Source organism: Pelophylax lessonae (assembly GCF_965119305.1).
Source record: "Pelophylax lessonae genome assembly, chromosome: 1".
Lineage (NCBI taxonomy): Eukaryota > Metazoa > Chordata > Amphibia > Anura > Ranidae > Pelophylax > Pelophylax lessonae.
In genome coordinates, this window is record NC_138768.1 from 895,397,860 (window position 1) to 895,419,155 (window position 21,296).

The 21,296-nt window shown below is 47.2% G+C and overlaps 1 protein-coding gene across 1 annotated transcript in view; it reads right to left on the reverse strand.

Moving 5' to 3' along the window:
* The window catches only part of CA9 (carbonic anhydrase 9), a 103,061-nt gene that overhangs the window by 55,680 nt on the left and 26,085 nt on the right, over positions 1 to 21,296 (reverse strand). The window contains exons 3-5 of the mRNA XM_082256474.1: positions 9,879 to 10,049; positions 8,098 to 8,240; positions 1,425 to 1,517 (exon numbers count right to left, since the gene is read on the reverse strand). Of these exons, the coding sequence (XP_082112600.1) occupies positions 1,425 to 1,517; positions 8,098 to 8,240; positions 9,879 to 10,049 (407 nt within the window). The remainder of the gene's footprint in view (positions 1 to 1,424; positions 1,518 to 8,097; positions 8,241 to 9,878; positions 10,050 to 21,296) is intronic.

A 21,296-nucleotide genomic window follows, 5' to 3' on the forward strand; every position in this document is an offset into this window, starting at 1 on the left:
ATGGAGGGATGGAGTGATGGAGGAATGGAGTGTTTGAGTGATGGAGGAATGGAGGGATGGAGTGATGGAGGGATGGAGGAATGGAGGGATGGAGGAATGGAGTGTTTGAGTGATGGAGGAATGGAGGGATGAAGTGATGGAGGAATGGAGGGATGGAGTGATGGAGGAATGGAGTGTTTGAGTGATGGAGGAATGGAGGGATGGAGTGATGGAGGGATGGAGGGATGGAGGAATGGAGTGTTTGAGTGATGGAGGAATGGAGGGATGAAGTGATGGAGGAATGGAGGGATGGAGTGATGGAGGAATGGAGGGATGAAGTGATGGAGGGATGGAGGGATGGAGTGATGGAGGAATGGAGTGTTTGAGTGATGGAGGAATGGAGGGATGGAGTGATGGAGGGATGGAGGGATGGAGGAATGGAGTGTTTGAGTGATGGAGGAATGGAGGGATGGAGTGATGGAGGAATGGAGGAATGGAGTGTTTGAGTGATGGAGGAATGGAGGGATGGAGTGATGGAGTGATGGAGGAATGGAGGAATGGAGTGTTTGAGTGATGGAGGAATGGAGGGATGGAGTGATGGAGGAATGGAGTGTTTGAGTGATGGAGGAATGGAGGAATGGAGGGATGGAGGAATGGATGTATGATACCATCAAATACCACCAAAAGAAAGCTCTGTTTGTGGGAAAAAAGGATGTAAATTTTGTTTGGGTACAGCGTTGCACGACCGCGCAATTGTCAGTTAAAATTGCACAGCGCTGAATTGCAAAAAGTGGCCCAGACGTAAGACAGCAGAATCCTCTGGTGGTAAAGGGGTTAAATGTGGAAAATGAACATTCAAAGCTATTTTCTAAGCTTGGGACGATCTGCATTCACAGACCGAGGAATAAACAGAGACCCCATGGACAGGCTGTGCCTTCCCCCTATATAGAGATCCAATTCCAACACCTTCTGTCTGATCTCCTTTCCCATGTCTGACATTTCCTCTGCTTCCTCATAACAATGTATACAGACAAGGATGACTCTGATACTGGGATGAGAGGAGTCCGGGGTGACACAAAGATGACTCTGATACTGGGATGAGAGGAGTCCGGGGTGACACAAGGATGACTCTGATACTGGGATGAGAGGAGTCCGGGGTGACACAAAGATGACTCTGATACTGGGATGAGAGGAGTCCGGGGTGACACAAAGATGACTCTGATACTGGGATGAGAGGAGTCCGGGGTGACACAAAGATGACTCTGATACTGGGATGAGAGGAGTCCGGGGTGATTGATGGGAAGGTATAGACCAATTATGATTATTCCGGACGGAAGCGTTTTCATCGACGGCTATAAACTCCACAACTATCTGCAGAGACGCAACCTGTAAGTAAAGCTGCCTGCGAATAATCCTGAGATAATGTCAATGTAATGGCCACCTACCTGTATGAAGGCTGCCAGGACTGCCAGACCTCCAGGCTGCGTTATCGCCTCATCCAGGCTCGGGAAACGGGAGGAGTAATGGACCACATGGATCTGAAGGAAGAGAATGATGTCATTTATCTGAGAGGTGAATTCATTTTTGTACATCTAGCCCAAAAGGTAATCCCTACACATCATCCAACTTCCTAACCAAATCTCCGAACCCTCAACCCAATACCTACCCATCATCCTATCTCCTAACCCACAACCCAATACCTACCCATCATCCTATCTCCTAACCCACAACCCAATACCTACCCATCATCCTATCTCCTAACCCACAACCCAATACCTACCCATCATCCTATCTCCGAACCCTATTCCCTATCCCTAATCCCTACCCATCATCCAACTTACTAACCAAATCTCCGAACCCACAACCCAATACCTACCCATCATCCTATCTCCGAACCCACAACCCAATACCTACCCATCATCCTATCTCCGAACCCACAACCCAATACCTACCCATCATCCTATCTCCTAACCCACAACCCAATACCTACCCATCATCCTATATCCTAACCCTAACTACTATAGATCATTCTATATCCTAACCCAATACCTACCCATTATCCTATCTCCTAAACCTCATGCCTAGCCTTCAACCTATATCCTAACTCTATTCCCTATCCCTAATCCCTACAGATCATTCTATATCTTAACCTTACACCTAATCCCTAGCCTTCAACCTATATCCTAACTCTATTCCCTATCCCTAATCCCTACAGAATATCCCCTAATCCTTAAACTTCATTCTATCTCCTAACCTCAATGCTTAACCATCATCCTATCTCCTAAACCTAAACCCTACACATCATCCTATCCCCTACCCCTTCAACTAACCCCTAACTCTCACTATACCGATCACATAATCCCCTCAGCATCACCATAGCTGTCTTTCCAACCTGTAACATTAAACCAAAACCAAATCCACAGATTTAAATCCTGTTCTTCCTGAAGTGTTTGTGATGGGACCGACCCACAACACGCTTGTGTGCTTCTGTCAGAATACGGCTTCCTTCAGTCTTGAACAGAGATATCAGATATTCTAGCCGCAATAAAAAAGACTAGCCGAGAATAGCTTGTATAAGATCTGGAAACATTTATTGAACAAACTCACACCGAATATATACCCCACCAGGTCAGGTGCCTGATTACATTATCATATGCAGATAAAATTGTACACAGAAATATAATTAAAATAACTAAGGAACAACCAACACAAACCGTATTCTACTTCCCCACTCACAACTAATAGCTGAATGTGATTAAATTAACATGCTAATTAACTCAGCACTTAAACCAGCCTGGGTGACCAGACTGGCTGGCAACAAAGTACATTACAAATTATTATCCTACGTATTAACACAGAACACCTTATTATACAGACAATAGCAGGACACAATAGGTGTTCCAATTAACAATTAACCATGGAATCCAAATTGAAGCAATGCTTTGATTATTCAGGAATCACAGACTTCATGGCAACGGTCTGCAACAGGCTACAGGTATATGGCAAAGCTCATTCAATGTCCCATCATTCTCACACAGTGGAATGAATGTATTTCTTCAGGGATATTGGTGATAAATATTACTGTCCCATTTGAAGTAATCCAAGCCATCTTCTCAGTGTCCATTAAGTAGTTGTCCATCATTTCCTTGGCCCCTAATAGACACAGGGTGACTTACACATAAAAGGAGACTGAGAGAGGGATTTCCCAACCTCTCTAAGGTAATCTGGGTTCCACAGGCCCCCCAAACAAAGTGACTTCATTTACATTCTGCCTACTAGTCCATGACCAGTGTATAAAACATTCAAGACATGTCTCGGGTAAGAACAGTCCCAGTCCCAGTTGTCAGTTCTCAACTCAAATTTCAAGCCTTCAAATGGCCGATATCATAGCTGATCAATCAGCAGCACCATGGCTCAGGTGGCAAAGTTGCATTTTAAAGTCCTAACTATGACACTAATTCCAAAACCCGTAACATGTTACCATCATGCTAACTCTAAGTCCTGCCATTCCAACCCCGAATCATCATTCTTACCCCCAACCCTCAACGTATCCCTATAACCAAACCACAAATCTATATTCTAACCGTAAACCATCAGCTTTACCGCTTCCCATCATCCACCACCAGACATCCCCCTAACCCTGGACCTGATTAGTGATGATGAATGGTTTGGGCTCAGCAAAAGTTCCGCCCACCATCACCTATTCGCCCTTTGGCGAACACCTAAATTTGCAGGGTACTCGGTGGGATGTTCGCCCGCCAAGTGCCCCACAATGCACTGCGCACTGCACAGTGTATTCTAAGCTTTGCCCAATCAGGGCACAGTAATTAGCTGGTTGTTAGGGGTGGGCCAGGAAGCTGACCGCTGTGTCCTTGACAACAGATGAGTCATCAGCTGTCAGCTAAATGAAAAAAAAACATTGCCAGCAATAGAAAAAAGGGAAAAAAAAAACCACGGGCAAAAATTAACCACTTAAGGCCCGGAAGATTTTACCCCCTTCCTGACCAGGGTTTTTTTTGCTATTTTTTACTGCGTGAATTTAACGGACAATTGCGCGGTCGTGCGACGCTGTACCTAAATGAATTTGTCCTTTTTTTCCCACAAACAGAGCTTTCTTTTGGTGGTATTTGATCACCTGTGCGATTTTTTGATCATGCGCTATAAACAAAAAAACAGCGACAATTTTGCAAAAATAATATTTTTCACATATTTTTATATGAAATTCCCCCCCAAAAAAATGTAAAAATCTAAATTTTTTAACATTTTCGGCCAATTTGTTTTATGCTACATATGTTTGGTAAAAAAATCTCAAAAAGCGTATTTTTATTGGTTTGCCCAAAAGTTATCACGGGAAAGATTTTTGTCATTTTTGGTGTTTTTTTTGTTAACGCGTAATGGCGGTGATCTGCAATTTTTTTTGCGGGACTGCGACATTGCGGCAGACAGATCGGACCCTTGACTGACATTTTTGACACTTTTGGGGGTACCAGTGACATTACTACAGTAATCAGTGCTATACATATGCACTGTCACTGTAAAATTACACTGACAGTGAAGGGGTTAACTGTATTGGAGAGGGAGGGGTTAAGTGTGTCCTAGGGGCGTGTTTCTAACTGTGATGGGACATGTCTACTATTGTAAAAACAGAGATCAACGGTCCTACATAGTAGAACCATCTGATCTCCATTTTTACACAGGGGAGAATGGCAGGCGGCTTTGTTTACATCAGCCGCTCCGCCTTTCTCCCTTCCCGGCGAACGATCGCGAGTGACCGGCGGACATCGGGTCCGCCGGTCACACGCACTGACTTGTTAGGGAACGAGCCGGGGCGGGCGCGCGCTCGCCTGCTATTGGCTCACAAGCCAGTGACAGGTTAGTGACGTACCGGTACATCACTTTGCCTGCCCAGGGCTGACCGCCGCAGTATTTGTACTTGTGGCGGTCGGCAACCACTTAAGCCCCGGAAGATTTTACCCCCTTCCTGACCAGGGCCTATTTTGCGATTCGGCACTGCGTAACTTTAACGGACAATTGCGCGGTCGTGCAACGCTGTACCTAAACTAATTTGACGTCCTTTTTTTCCCACAAACAGAGCTTTCTTTTGGTGGTATTTGATCACCTGTGCGATTTTTACTTTTTGCGCTATAAACAAAAAAAGAGCGACAATTTTGCAAAAATAACAATATTTTTCACATTTTTTTATATGAAATTCGGCAAAAAAAATGTAAAAATCAAAATTTTTTAACATTTTAGGCTAATTTGTTTTCTGCTACATATTTTTGGTAAAAAAAAAATTGCAAAAAGCGTATTTTGATTGGTTTGCGCAAAAGTTATTGCGTTTACTAACAAAGGGAAAGATTTTTGTCATTTTTGGTGTTTTTTTTTTAACGAGTAATGGCGGCGATCTGCGATTTTTATTGCGGTACTGCGACATTGCGGCGGACAGATCGGACCCCTGACTGACATTTTTGACACTTTTGGGGGTACCAGTGACATTTCTGCAGTAATCAGTGCTATACATATGCACTGTTACTGTAAAATTACACTGGCAGGGAAGGGGTTAACTTTTTTTGAGAGGGAGGTGTGTCCCTAGGGGCGTGTTTCTAACTGTGATTGGCTGTGGCTTGTGATGTAAGAACAGTAATCAACGATCCTACATAGTAGAATCGTATGATCTCCATTCTTACACAAGGGAGAATGACAGGCGGCTTTGTGTACATCAGCCGCCTGCCTTTCTACCGCTGTAATGGACGATTGCGAGTGCCCAGCGAACATCGGGTCCACCTGGCACACGAGCGAGGGGGGGCTGTGACCGAGCGGGAGCGTGCATCCGGCAGCACGCGCTCGCTCCCTAGAGCCTCACAGGCTAGTGACGTAGACTTACGTGGCTTTGCCTGTGAGGGGCTGACTGTAAATATACTGACGGCAGTCCGCAAGTGGTTAAAAAAAAAAGGCTTGGTTCCCCCCCCCAAATCCATACCAGACCCTTATCTGAGCATGAAGCCAGTCAGGAAAACGGGGGGGGGGGGACAAGTCAGCACCCCTCCTACTGAACATACCAAGCCACCTGCCCTCAACATGAGGGGGTACTTTGGGGCAGAGCTCAGCCACCCGGACAGCGGCTGCAACAATCGGTTTGAATAACCAAAGAATTTCTGCACAAACTGTCAGATGCCGTCCCAGGGAAGCTCCTCTGCATGCTCATCGTCCTCATTGGGGTCTCCACCTGACTGCAGTTCCTCACCGACATGAGTGGGCGAATGCTGACATTGGATGGCCCCTGGCACAATGGAGAGGAGTTCTCTTCACGGATGAATCCCGGTTTTCTTAGATTTTTGAGTTCAGCTCATGAAAAGTGGGGGCAAAAACAAGGGTTGTGTTTATAACTTTGTTGTATAGTTCATAATGAGCCGGTATGGGATGCACCCCACATATTATACCTTTGTCTTACAGGCTTTTTCTTTTTTATTTATCGGGGTTTACAAACTCTTTATAATCACTTCTCCTGTAAAAGCAATCTTTATAAAAGTACTTTTTGCATTGATGCATTGATACATTGATGCATTGATACATTGATACATTGATACATTGATGCATTGATACATTGATACATTGATACATTGATACATTGATACATTGATGCATTGATATATGTCCCCAGGGGCATCCCCAGGGGCGGTGCCCAGGACCCCTTACACTTTCTATGGCTAATAACTTGCATAGATGCCTTCAAATGGGGACTTTTGAATTCTCAAATTTGAGTGAAATAGACTTCAATGGGGTTCAGGTCCGATGTTTGAGAGTTCTGGTGTGCACCAAACGGAGTGTTTGGCCCATCTCTAGACCTGATTCCTAACACTCCCTTCAACCCATAACCCCCAAGTTACCCTGTGACGAGTCCAATCTCGCCACTGGGTGTGACAGGAGTCACTTTGAGCATGGGGGTTGTGGACCCCAAATTCCTTTAAAGAGGTTGGGAGGCACTATGTCCAGCCTTGTGTGGCTTTCTTATGTTTAAGTCACCCTGCATCTTTTATGGAGGCAGGGTGACCGGGAGGGTGGTGTACACTGAGAATATGGTTTGGACTACTTCAAATGGGACCGAAATATGCATTACCAGTATCTCTCAGGAAATATGGAGATCTATTTTATTCCTATACATTGTAAGGCACAGGAAGTACCACTCCTAATATGGTCATTCCAGGAAGTAAGGAGACGGACTGTCTGAGGTGGCTCTCCATTCACCTATTGTCGGGTGTGCTAATGAACTTGCCTGTTGTCTGCTAAGAGATGTATTGACACTCAGAGTAATGTGTATTGAGGACTCGTTAGGGAACCATTGTTCTGTGTCTGGCATTGTGTACATTGATTGCCCCCTGGGGGCTTCTGTCTCCTTGCACATGGCAGTCCTTCTGGTCAAGCTATCTGACCAATCACTGCTGACTCATTTTCAAGCCCTCATTTGCATGGCTGGAGAGGACCTTATGGGGAACTGCAGGTACTGTGCAATTGACCAATGGGAGGGCGGTTGTTGGGGGAAGGATGTTCCAAATTCTGTATAAAAGTGTGCTGTGTTCTTCCAATAAATGTTGTTCCTGTTTTACCCTCAACTCGGAGCTTTGTCTCATTTTTGGAGGAGGATTTATTATACAGAAAGCCGTTCGATTGTTTGGGGCCCTCTTTGGATGATTATTCGCATGCTGGTGTGCTACAGGGGTAATTCGTACATGCTGCAAAGGTGGTACATCCACTAAACGGCGGTTTCATTCCTTTTTACGCCGAGGTTCGTAACATACCCCTTTCTCATTTCCCAGCTCTGACCCTGTAAGAGGTGTAATCACTGTGCCAATATTGGTGCCAGGTAAAAGGTCCCAGCCTGTTTATGGTGTTCTGTCTCCAATACAATGACTGAGAACTTTCCTATCATTGGAGGCTGCGCCCAGACCACACATCATGGCCAGGCACCGCAGATCACTATCACATTGCATGATGTCCACTCACTGGAGGGGGGGGGGGGGGGGGGTGGTACTAATCCTGACCAAAATGACTACCAGACAAGCAGTGGTGACAGGTCCTCATTAATATAGTGGAACAGTCAGTATATTTCTGCTAACCAACCTCTCCAGGGAATTTCTGCCCATTGACGGTGTGCTCAGAGCCCGGGCTGCTCTGTGAGCCCCAGTGGAAGTGAAGCTGAGCCGCCCGGAACGTGTCGGTGAGACCTCCAATTATCTGCAGGGAGTCTGGAAGCTGCAGGACCACTGTGGAGAAAAGAGACCTCAATAAAGGGAGGCACAATACAGAGGGAAGAGACCTCAATAACGGGACACAATACAGAGGGAAGGGATCTCAATAATGAGGCACAATACAGAGGGAAGAGACCTCAATAATGAGGCACAATACAGAGGGAAGAGACCTCAATAACGGGAGACAGTATGGGGGGAAGATACCTCAATAACAGGAGATAATATGGAGCCAAGAGGCCCCAATAATAGGACACAGTATGGGGGGAAGAGACCATTTAACCACTTTACCTCCACCCACAGTAATATTACTGCGGCAGAGTGGCTCGTTATCGTCTGACGACGTAGTATTAACGTCGTCAGACACTCCCCCTTCTGGGCGGTGCTTGCGCGCCACCGGAGGCTCGCTCCCGCTGTTTTCGGTCACAGCGGGAGTCGGGCCAGGGGAGGAGCAGCAGCGATCGCCGCTGCTCTGCCCCGATCGCCGGGGATCTAGTGTGGAGATCCGCCCGCCTGTGTAAACACAAGCGGGCGGATCTCCATAGTGACAGGGAGTTACAGATCGGACTGTTCAGCATAGCTCAACATGTGATCTGTCCCTGTGTCACTCAGTCACCTCCCCCCTACATGTCAGTAAGCACCAGGCATACATTAACCCCTCCCTCTCCAATAAAATTAACCCCTTCCCTGCCAGTGTCATTTTTACAGTAACAGTGCATATATATAGCACTGATTACTGTAGTAATGTCACTGGTACCCCCAAAAGTGTCAAAAATGTCAGTCAAGGGTCCGATCTGTCCACCGCAATGTCGCAGTCCCGCAAAAAAAATCGCAGATCGCCGCCATTACGCGTTAAAAAAAAAACACCAAAAATGACATAAATATTTCCCTTTGTTAGTAAACGCAATAACTTTTGCGCAAACCAATCAAAATACGCTTATTGCGATTTTTTTTACCAAACATAGGTAGCAGAAAACAAATTGGCCAAAAATTTTAAAAAAAATTGGTTTTTACATCTTTTTTGGGGGGAATTTCATATAAAAAAATGTTAAAAATATTGTTATTTTTTCAAAATTGTCGCTCTTTTTTTGTTTATAGCGCAAAAAGTAAAAATCGCAGAGGTGATCAAATACCACCAAAAGAAAGCTCTGTTTGTGGGTAAAAAAGGACGTAAATTTCGTTTGGGTACGGCATCGAACGACCGCGCAATTGTCAGTTGAAGTCGCACAGCGCCGAATCGCAAAAAGTGGCCTGGACGGAAGACAGCAAAATCCTCCGGTGGTAAAGTGGTTAATATCTAAGCCTGGGTCCCTCAATAACAGAAGAGACCTGGATAACATGGGAGGTCCAATAAAGAGGTTCTCCATCTGTTCCATGTAGTGGTGTCCTCTCTCTATATGGCCAGGCACAGGAGAAAGGTGGCTCTGCCATGCAGGCGAGGAGATGATACAGTATCTGACAAAAGTAAGTACACCCCTCCCATTCTATATTTTCATGTGACAACGCTGAAGAAACTCACTACTGTACACTCACTACTTTACATTGTAGCAAAGTCTCATTTCTTCAGTGTTGTCACATGAAAAGATAGATGAGAGGGGTGTACTTACTTTTGTGGGATACTGTATCTGGTCACATTAGATGGTTTTTTGGTGTTACCTGTGTGTCCATTGTTCTTCAGTTTCAGGCTTTCTTCAGGTGACACGTCGTACCCAGAGACTTCAATGGGCTTCAGCATTGGGTCAAATCTGGTGTCTCGGGTGTCCACATTAATGGGGGATTGCTCCTTCCCCCCACAGGCAGGATAGCCCTTGTCCCAGTCCATGACATCTGTCACCAAGAGAGAAGAGACCTTCAACACATGACTCACCTGTATTATTCTCTGATCACATGACCTGACCCTCACCTGTATTCTCTGATCACATGACCCGATCCTCATCTCTTTTATTCTCTGATCACATGACCTGACCCTCACCTGCATTCTCTGATCACATGACCTGACCCTCACCTGTATTATTCTCTGATCACATGACCTGACCCTCACCTGCATTCTCTGATCACATGACCTGACCCTCACCTGTATTATTCTCTGATCACATGACCCGACCCTCACCTGTATTATTCTCTGATCACATGACCTGACCCTCACCTGTATTCTCTGATCACATGACCTGACCCTCACCTGTATTTTTCTCTGATCACATGACCTGACCCTCACCTGCATTCTCTGATCACATGACCTGACCCTCACCTGTATTATATTCTCTGATCACATGACCTGACCCTCACCTGTATTATTCTCTGATCACATGACCCGACCCTCACCTGTATTATTCTCTGATCACATGACCTGACCCTCACCTGTATTCTCTGATCACATGACCCGATCCTCATCTCTTTTATTCTCTGATCACATGACCTGACCCTCACCTGTATTATTCTCTGATCACATGACCTGACCCTCACCTGCATTCTCTGATCACATGACCTGACCCTCACCTGTATTATTCTCTGATCACATGACCCGACCCTCACCTGTATTATTCTCTGATCACATGACCCGACCCTCACCTGTATTATTCTCTGATCACATGACCTGACCCTCACCTGTATTCTCTGATCACATGACCTGACCCTCACCTGTATTTTTCTCTGATCACATGACCTGACCCTCACCTGCATTCTCTGATCACATGACCTGACCCTCACCTGTATTATATTCTCTGATCACATGACCTGACCCTCACCTGCATTCTCTGATCACATGACCTGACCCTCACCTGTATTATTCTCTGATCACATGACCCGACCCTCACCTGTATTATTCTCTGATCACATGACCTGACCCTCACCTGTATTCTCTGATCACATGACCTGACCCTCACCTGTATTTTTCTCTGATCACATGACCTGACCCTCACCTGCATTCTCTGATCACATGACCTGACCCTCACCTGTATTATATTCTCTGATCACATGACCTGACCCTCACCTGCATTCTCTGATCACATGACCTGACCCTCACCTGTATTATTCTCTGATCACATGACCTGACCCTCACCTGTATTATCCTCTGATCACATGACCCAAACCTCACCTGTATTATCCTCTGATCACATGACCTGACCCTCACCTGTATTCTCTGATCACATGACCTGACCCTCACCTGTATTTTTCTCTGATCACATGACCTGACCCTCACCTGTATTCTCTGATCACATGACCTGACCCTCCCCTATATTCTCTGATCACATGACCTGACCCTCACCTGTATTATTCTCTATCACATGACCTGACCCTCACCTGTATTATTCTCTGATCCCATGACCTGACCCTCACCTGTATTATTCTCTGATCACATGACCTGACCCTCACCTGTATTATTCTCTGATCACATGACCTGACCCTCACCTATATTCTCTGATCACATGACGTGGCCCTCACCTATATTCTCTGATCACATGACGTGGCCCTCACCTATATTCTCTGATCACATTACCTGACCCAGGGCTGGCCCAAGACATTGTGCTGCCTGGGTCCGAGAATGAAATGCTGCCCCCCCCCCCAAAAAATAAAAAATTCATGCCCTCCAAGAGGCCCCCACATTCTATAGGACTATGGGAGCAGTCAGAGGGGTGTGAGTGTGTACGGAGTGACAGCAGGAGCAGGACAGAGCAGTAGACACTGGGCAGATGAGCGCACCAGGCTTTCTACTGTCTATATGCCACAGTGCCCTGCAGGGCTGCGGGCATGGTACAGGAGAATGCAGTGCTGCGGGCATGGTACAGGAGAATGCAGGGCTGTGGGCATGGTACAGGAGAATGCAGGGCTGTGGGCATGGTACAGAAGAATGCAGTGCTGCGGGCATGGTACAGGAGAATGCAGGGCTGCGGGCATGGTACAGAAGAATGCAGTGCTGCGGGCATGGTACAGAAAAATGCAGGGCTGCGGGCATGGTACAGGAGAATGCAGGGCTGCGGGCATGGTACAGAAGAATGCAGGGCTGCGGGCATGGTTCAGGAGAATTCAGTGCTGCGGGCATGTACAGGAGAATGCAGGGCTGCGGGCATGGTACAGGAGAATTGAGTGCTGCGGGCATGGTACAGAAGAATGCAGTGCTGCAGGCATGGTACAGAAGAATGCAGGGCTGTGTGCATGGTACAGGAGAATGCAGTGCTGCAGGCATGGTACAGGAGAATGCGGGGCTGTGGGCATGGTACAGAAGAATGCGGGGCTGCGGGCATAGTACAGAAGAATGCGGGGCTGCGGGCATGGTTCAGGAGAATTCAGTGCTGCGGGCATGGTACAGAAGAATGCAGGGCTGCGGGCATGGTACAGGAGAAGGCAGGGCTGCGGGCATGATACAGAAGAATGCAGGGATGCGGGCATGGTTCAGGAGAATTCAGTGCTGCGGGCATGGTACAGGAGAATGCAGGGCTGTGGGCATGGTACAGGAGAATGCAGAGCTGCGGGCATGGTGCATGAGAATGCAGGGCTGTGGGTATGGCAGAGGAGAATGTGGGTCTGCGGGCATGGTACAAGAGTATACAGGGCTGCAGGCATACTACAGGAGATGCAGTGTTGTGGGCATGGTAGAGGAGAATGTGGGTCTGCGGGCATGGTACAAGAGAATACGGGGCTGCGGGCATACTACAGGAGATGCAGTGCTGCGGGCATGTACCATGCCCGCAGCACTGCATCTTCTGTAGTATGTCTGCAGCCCCGCATAATGGCAGGTAGTGTGGCTGCAGTGTAGAGCAGTCTCACTTACCTCTTTCTAAAGGCGCCTTAGGATTTAAAAATGGCGCCGCCCGGCGCCACACGTCAACACGTCCGCAGCCGGCCTGACATGCACACTGAGCATGCGCCGCCGCTCGGGAAAGCTAATACATGTTCGGCTATTCCCGGAAATAGCCAAACGTCTACGGGCTTTGCAGAGCGGCGGCGGCGCATGCGCAGTGTGCATGTCAGGCCGTCCGCGGACCTTTTTTTTTTTTACCGATAGGCGAAGAAGAGAAGAGGCGGCCGGGGGCCGCCCCTCTCTAGTGCCGCCTGTGTCCCATGGCCCCACCGGGACCCATGGTAGGGCCGGCCCTAACCTGACCCTCACCTGCTTTATTCTCTGATCACATGACCTAACACTCTCCTGGAGGTGTTCTACATATTGCTCATACATGACTCCCCATAGCTTTATCACCATCACTACAGAATTCATCTTATCATATACTGCAAGTTACAGGAAATAAAGTGAAATCTCGTATTTTTGTGCCCGTTGTGATGGAACCGACCCAGAGTGTTCTTGAGTGCTTCTGTCAATATACCGCTTCCTCCAGTCTGAACATAGATGTCAGATATTATAGCCGCATATTGCAACCAAGAACTAGACAGAACTCGTTTTAGCTGCAAAATCTGGAACACTTTATTGAACAAGAATACAGGTTTTTTTATACACTTGAGAAGTATGTCAGTAACCACCCAAATATTTACCCAAAACATCAGACAATGGTGAGATAACGAGGTACAGCTGACTCATGGCTAACCCCATCATAGAGGATCCTTCAAGAGTTAATCAAAGTAGCCCCCAGACAAAAGCAATATGAATAAATGGGAATCCACACCTAGACAATGCTTTGATTATTCAGGATCTCACTCCAGGTCAGACTGTCCGGCATTGAGCTCCCACACTACAATACACATTATTATAAGTGTAAACACATCCCCCCCAATAGTGTGCTAGAAGACAATAGGTGTGTTAATTAACATAATTAACAATGTGTGTGTAGCAAGGACCTGTGGCCTGATGTGGGTCTGCCATCAGTATCAGAATCCTCTCCAGCCCATGTGAGCTGAGTCCCCAGGTGTGACAAATGAGATAGTGACAACTCCGGCATCTTTGTTTGTGGTTTTTATTATAAATTAAAGGGATGGGAGAAGGGAATGAGTGGGATACTCCTCTCGGCTTGAACTAATTACAATTGGGACTTTGATCCTGGAAAAATGCCCATTGGCGCTTCCCTGATGCCAGCCGGCGCCAGCCAACGCTCACTGACTCTGAGAACACTCTGTAAAACAGAGGAAATGTTGAATCCCCGACCGATAGTCCAGTAGATCCAAGACTGAGAATTGTAGAACTCCTGACACTGCTTCACTGTGTAAGTCTTTGAATACTTTTTCCCCGCCTGGCACAGCTTGAGGCAGTATTTTGTAGAACTCCAAATACCCATCACTGTAACTGGCACACGCAATACAATTCAGGGCCCAGAGTGCGGTTGCCCCCTTTTTGCTCCTTGAACTCTTCAGGGTCCACTGACTATGTACCCCCTTTACACTTCAGGGTCCTCAACCTAGGTACCCCCTTTACAGCTAGCTGACCTTGGATCCCCGAACCTCTTCCGGAGTGGTCCCCTCTGACTCTAGGCAGACCCCCAGGGGCAATCCTCAGTACTCACGACCTGTGTAGGCTTTCCTGGGACTGGACCCCTCTCTCTCTCCGCAGGCTCTCGGCACACCGGATCCCCTCAGCTCAGCTCAGCACTCTCTGGACTCTCAGGCGACACCCCGAGACATCCACCTTCCTCAGACAGGAGGAGAGACATCCACCTTCCTCAGACAGGAGGAGAGACATCCACCTTCCTCAGACAGGAGGAGAGACAGCCGCACTCTCCTTCCTGGGACTCTGCTCCCGCCAAAGACACCATGCCACACACTTCCCCCCAAACTTATATCCTCTCCCAGAATCCTTTGCAGCCTAATCTGCCTTCTGGGGTAGTTACAAGCTGGGATGTGTCCCCTGATTGGGCGTCCCACACTGCCCTATGAGAAGCCTCTCACAGGAGCCAGTGGGGAGACTTCCCCTTCAGCAGACACATCTGGAAGCCATGACACCCTGACTAACAGATCACAGCCCTGCTGTTAGGCAGACAAGGCCCACTATACATTTACCCAGCACCTACCTGTAGGGTGCTACATGTGAAAGACAGGTGGCTTGAGTTGATGAGATTACCATCTGCAATGAGTCTGTGTGTCTTGGGGAGACATGGACTTGATTCCAAAGTAACATTACTCCAAGGGTCCCCCAGCATACATCTCACTAAGAGTAGTGTTCCCTTAAATGCCAGGGCCCCTAGTCAGTAGGCAATGGGCTAGCCTGCAGTCCCCTGCAAAAGCCTCTGTCCTGAGTGAGTTCGTCACAACCGTATCCTACAAAAGAACTCTGTCTACACCTGTGCCCACCTCCACCATCCGATATGTGCACCATTATAATCCTCAAATTGTGTCTCTTCAATGTATATATTCAAAGTGTCCTTCTCCACCCAGTCCAACACTGCACTCCATCCCGTACTCTGCATCGACCTATCAGACGTCACTCAGCACAGATATCCCACCTTCATCCTAAAAAGGTTCACACATGGATGGAGTTATCAGTATGGATTACCTCCAATAAATCTTCTTTATCAGCATCACTCCATAAATCCTCAGCTCTGCCGCAAAGCAAGTCACATGAGATGTTATACAGGTGAGATGTTATACAGGTGAGATGTTATACAGGTGAGATGTTATACAGGTGAGATGGTATACAGGTGAGATGGTATACAGGTGAGATGTTATACAGGTGAGATGGTATACAGGTGAGATGTTATACAGGTGAGATGTTATACAGGTGAGATGGTATACAGGTGAGATGGTATACAGGTGAGATGTTATACAGGTGAGATGTGAGATGGTATACAGGTGAGATGTTATACAGGTGAGATGTGAGATGGTATACAGGTGAGATGTTATACAGGTGAGATGGTATACAGGTGAGATGGTATACAGGTGAGATGGTATACAGGTGAGATGGTATTTAGGTGAGATGTTATACAGGTGAGATGTTATACAGGTGAGATGTGAGATGTTATACAGGTGAGATGTTATACAGGTGAGATGTTATACAGGTGAGATGTTATACAGGTGAGATGTTATACAGGTGAGGGTGTACAGACAAGGGAGGAATGTATATAGAGGTGAGATGTTATACAGGTGAGAGTGTACAGACAAGGTAGGAACATACAGTATCTCAAAAAAGTAAGTACACCCCTCCCATTCTATCTTTTCATGTGACAACACTGAAGAAATGAGACTTTGCTACAATGTAAAGTAGTGAGTGTACAGCTTGTATAACAGTGTAAATTTACTGTCCCCTCAAAATAACTCAACACACAGCCATTAATGTCTAACCTGCTGGCAACAAAAGTCAGTACACCCCTAAGTGAAAATGTCGAAATTGGGCCCAAGGTGTCAATATTTTGTGTGGCCGCCATTATTTTCCAGCACTGCCTTAACCCTCTTGGGCATGGAGTTCACCAGAGCTTCACAGGTTGCCACTGGAGTCCTCTTCCCCTCCTCCATGATGACATCACAGAGCTGGTGGGTATTAGAGACCTCCCCCTCCTCCACCTTCTGTTTGAGGATCCCCCACAGATGCTCAATAGGGTTTAGGTCTGGAGACGCTTGGCCAGTCCATCACCTTTACCCTCAGCTTCTTTAGCAAGGCAGTGGTCATCTTGGAGGTGTTTGGGGTCGTTATGTTGGAATACTGCCCTGCCCCCCAGTCTCTGAAGGGAGGGGATCATGCTCTGCTTCAGTATGTCACAGTACATGTTGGCATTCATGGTTCCCTCAATGATCTGTAGCTCCCCAGTGCCGGCAGCACTCATGCAGCCCCAGACCATGACACTCCCACCACCATGCCTGACTGTAGGAAGACACACTTGTCTTTGTACTCCTCACCTGGTTGCCCCCACACACGCCTGACACCATCTGACACCAAATAAGTTTATCTTGGTCTCCTCAGAGCACAGGAGATGGTTCCAGTAATCCATGTCCTTAGTCTGCTTGTCTTCAGCAAACTGTTTGCCGGCTTTCTTGTCCATCATCTTTAGAAGAGGCTTCCTTCTGGGATGACAGCCATGCAGACCAATTTGATGCAGTGTGCGGCGTATGGTCTGAGCACTGACAGGCTGACCCCCCCCCCCCCCACCCCTTCAACCTCTGCAGCAATGCTGGCAGCACTCATACATCTATTTCCCAAAGACAACCTCTGGATATGACGCTGAGCACAGCACTCAACTTCTTTGGTGGACCATGGTGAGGCCTGTTCTGAGTGGAACCTGTCCTGGTAAACCGCTGTATGGTCTTGGCCACCGTGCTGCAGCTCAGTTTCAGGGTCTTGGCAATCTTCTTATAGCCTGGGCCATCTTTATGTAGAGCAACAATTCTTTTTTTCAGCTCCCCAGAGAGTTCTTTGCCATGAGGAGCCATGTTGAACTTCCAGTGACCAGTATGAGAGAGTGAGAGCGATAACACCAAATGTTACATAGTTACATAGTTAGTGAAGTTGAAAAAATACATCAGTCCATCCAGTTCAACCTATGATGTGTGTGTGTGTGTTTGCTGTTAACCGTACATTGTATACTCCTGTATGTTGTACATTGTATACCCCTGTATGTTGTACATTGTATACCCCTGTATGTTGTACATTGTATACCCCTGTATGTTGTACATTGTATACCCCTGTATGTTGTACATTGTATACCCCTGTATGTTGTACATTGTATACCCCTGTATGTTGTATATTGTATACCCCCTGTATGTTGTACATTGTATACCCCCTGTATGTTGTACATTGTATACCCCTGTATGTTGTACATTGTATACCCCTGTATGTTGTACATTGTATACCCCTGTATGTTGTACATTGTATACCCCCTGTATGTTGTACATTGTATACCCCCTGTATGTTGTACATTGTATACCCCTGTATGTTGTATATTGTATACCCCCTGTATGTTGTACATTGTATACCCCTGTATGTTGTACATTGTATACCCCCTGTATGTTGTACATTGTATACCCCTGTGTGTTGTACATTGTATACCCCTGTATGTTGTACATTGTATACCCCCTGTATGTTGTACATTGTATACCCCTGTATGTTGTACATTGTATACCCCTGTATGTTGTACATTGTATACCCCCTGTATGTTGTACATTGTATACCCCCTGTATGTTGTACATTGTATACCCCTGTATGTTGTGGTCTTTAAGGTGTCCATCTAATAGTTTTTTGAAACTATCAATGCTCCCTGCTGATACTACTACTTGTGGAAGAGAATTCCACATCCTTACCGCTCTTACAGTGAAGAACCCCTTACGTATTTTAAGGTTAAACCGCCTTTCCTCTAGTTTTAATGAGTGGCCACGCGTCTTATTGTATTCCCTTTCTCTGAATAGTTTGTTCCTTATGCTAGCATAAGTAACACACCTGCTCCCCATTCACACCTGAGACCTTGTAACACTAACGAGTCACATGACACCGGGGAGGGAAAATGACTAATTGGGCCCAATTTGGACATTGTCACTTAGGGGTGTACTGACTTTTGTTGCCAGTGGTTTAGACATTAATGGCTGTGTGTGGAGTTATTTTGAGGGGACAGTAAATTTACACTGTTATACAAGCTGTACACTCACTACTTTACATTGTAACCAAGTCTCATTTCTTCAGTGTTGTCACATGGGAGAGGTGTACTTACTTTTGTCAGATACTATATATACAGGCGAGATGTTATACAGTGGAGGTGTACAGACAAGGGGAGAATGTATATACAGGTGAGATGAAATACAGACAAGGGAAGAATATATACAGTATACCCTCCCCCACCCCCGCTAGTGATGAATGGATACATTGATATATACAATATATGGGAATAGTGTACATACAGGTGTGTAAAGGTGATGGATATGAAGGTGTGTCCTGTTATTGTACGGTTGGGACTGGATTGTAATATTCGGTTACTCATTACCAGTCTCAGGTTTATTCTGGTAAAATATTAACCCTCGCTAATCCCTGAATGATGTGCCAGGTGAAGGCTCCTTGTCAGCACAGTAGTTGTAGTCATAGTTAGAATAATATTTAGCGGAGTCTTATCAATGGCCGGCGGGGGGGGGGGGGGACTTTCGTCTCCCGGGTTGGTATATTTACCTCCCTTCTTCTTATGTCATCCATTTCTTCTATGTTTAGCAGCAGATTGGCCACCCTGAGCTGATATGACCCTTCTACCCCCGTAGAGCCTATCACCCCCATCATCCTCACATCTCTCTACATCCTCCGTCAGGAGTGTTTCAGTCAGTCTAACATTGGTTGTAGTGACATCGATGGAATCTCTACTGAAGAGAAGGATCACCTTGCTGGACCCGAAGCAGCTTCACTGAGGGCCAATCATGTCAGACTCATCTCATGGAAATCTTTGAGCGGTGTAGGGCTGGGGACATGGCCTGTCTCATTTCAGTAATACAGTTCCATACACCATGAGGGGGCTCGAGTCTGGGATTTCCTGTTCACATCACATGTCCAGGAACCACCATGGACTCCACCACAGCTGTCCAGGGGTGCAAAGAGCAAAAAAGCCAACCAGGCCTGAGCATAGTTCTGGATGGCCATGGGAAGAAGAACGGATCCACTAGACAGACCATTGGGTGTTTAAATTGGACTATAAAGCGGACCTGGCAAACTCCCTCACCTACACGCTGTTCTAGTGGAGGAGAGGAATCCCAGCATGTTTCCGAGGGGCCAGTCTACAGTTGGCTAATGAGGTCGGGGTCGGGGCTCATTTATTTCAGCCAAGAAAGCCGGACACCAACCTGGAGAGCTCAGGCAACACAGACAGAAGGGGCTTCTGCATCATCAACCCCAGTCACCACAGGGATCAAATTCATCACCGCCTCGAGAGACCTCATGACCAGGTGTAACGGATCAGGCTACATCAAGCTGAGACTCTTCTCTGGGACACAGCTGGTGCCCACTGGGGAAGAAGAATAAGATAACGGGATGGAACAGGCTTTAGAAGAATGGGATGTGTCAGAAGCTCAGAAGATACAACCCATCGCCAAATTCACTGCATCTCCTGGTTAGAGCATTCCCGGGTCCAATCAGTCTATTCCCTGCATTCCCCCAACATTCCATCGTTCTGATGTTTCTGGTGTTCTCAATGTATTACTTCCATTGTGTAAACTCCCCCCCACCTTACTATGTCAAACTAACCACACCGGTAAATGGAAGCACATCCATCACAGTGTGGTCAGTGTTCTTCTTCGTATTCTGCTCAGGAGCTCAGCCTGCCTTTCCTCCATTGGTCAGACTTCTGCTGAAACGCCCCCTGCACAGTCTGCCTGTCCTCCATTAGTCAGACTTTACCAGACACACCCCCCTACACAGTCTGCCTGTCCTACTTTGGTCATATTTCACCTGACACACCCCCTACACAGCCTGCCTGTCTTCCATTGGTCAGATTTCTGCTGACACGCCCCCTATACAGCCTGCCTGTCCTCTATTGGACAGATTTCTCCTGACACCCCGCCTTCACAGCCTGCATGTCCTCCATTAGTCAGACTTTACCAGACACACCCCCCTACACAGTCTGCCTGTCCTACTTTGGTCATATTTCACCTGACACACCCCCTACACAGCCTGCCTGTCCTTGTTTGGTCATATTTCACCTGACACACCCCCTACACAGCCTGCCTGTCTTCCATTGGTCAGATTTCTCCTGACACCCCACCTTCACAGCCTGCATGTCCTCCATTGCTCGGACTTCTGCTGACACCCCCCTGCACAGCCTGCCTGTCCTACTTTGGTCAGACTTTTGCTGACACCCCCCCTGCACAGCCTGCCTGTCCTACTTTAGTCACATTTCTCCTGACACACCCCCTACACAGCCTGCCTGTCTTCCATTGGTCAGATTTCTCCTGACATGCCCCCTACACAGCCTGCCTGTCCTCCATTGGTCAGATTTCTCCTGACACCCCGCCTTCACAGCCTGCCTGTCCTCCATTGCTCGGACTTCTGCTGACATGCCCCCCCCCCCCCCTGCACAGCCTGCTTGTCCTCCATTGGTCAGATTTCTCCTGACACACCCCCTGCACAGTCTGCCTGTCCTCCATTGCTCAGACTTCTGCTGACATGCCCCCCCTGCACAGCCTGCTTGTCCTCCATTGGTCAGATTTCTCCTGACACCCCGCCTTCACAGCCTGCCTGTC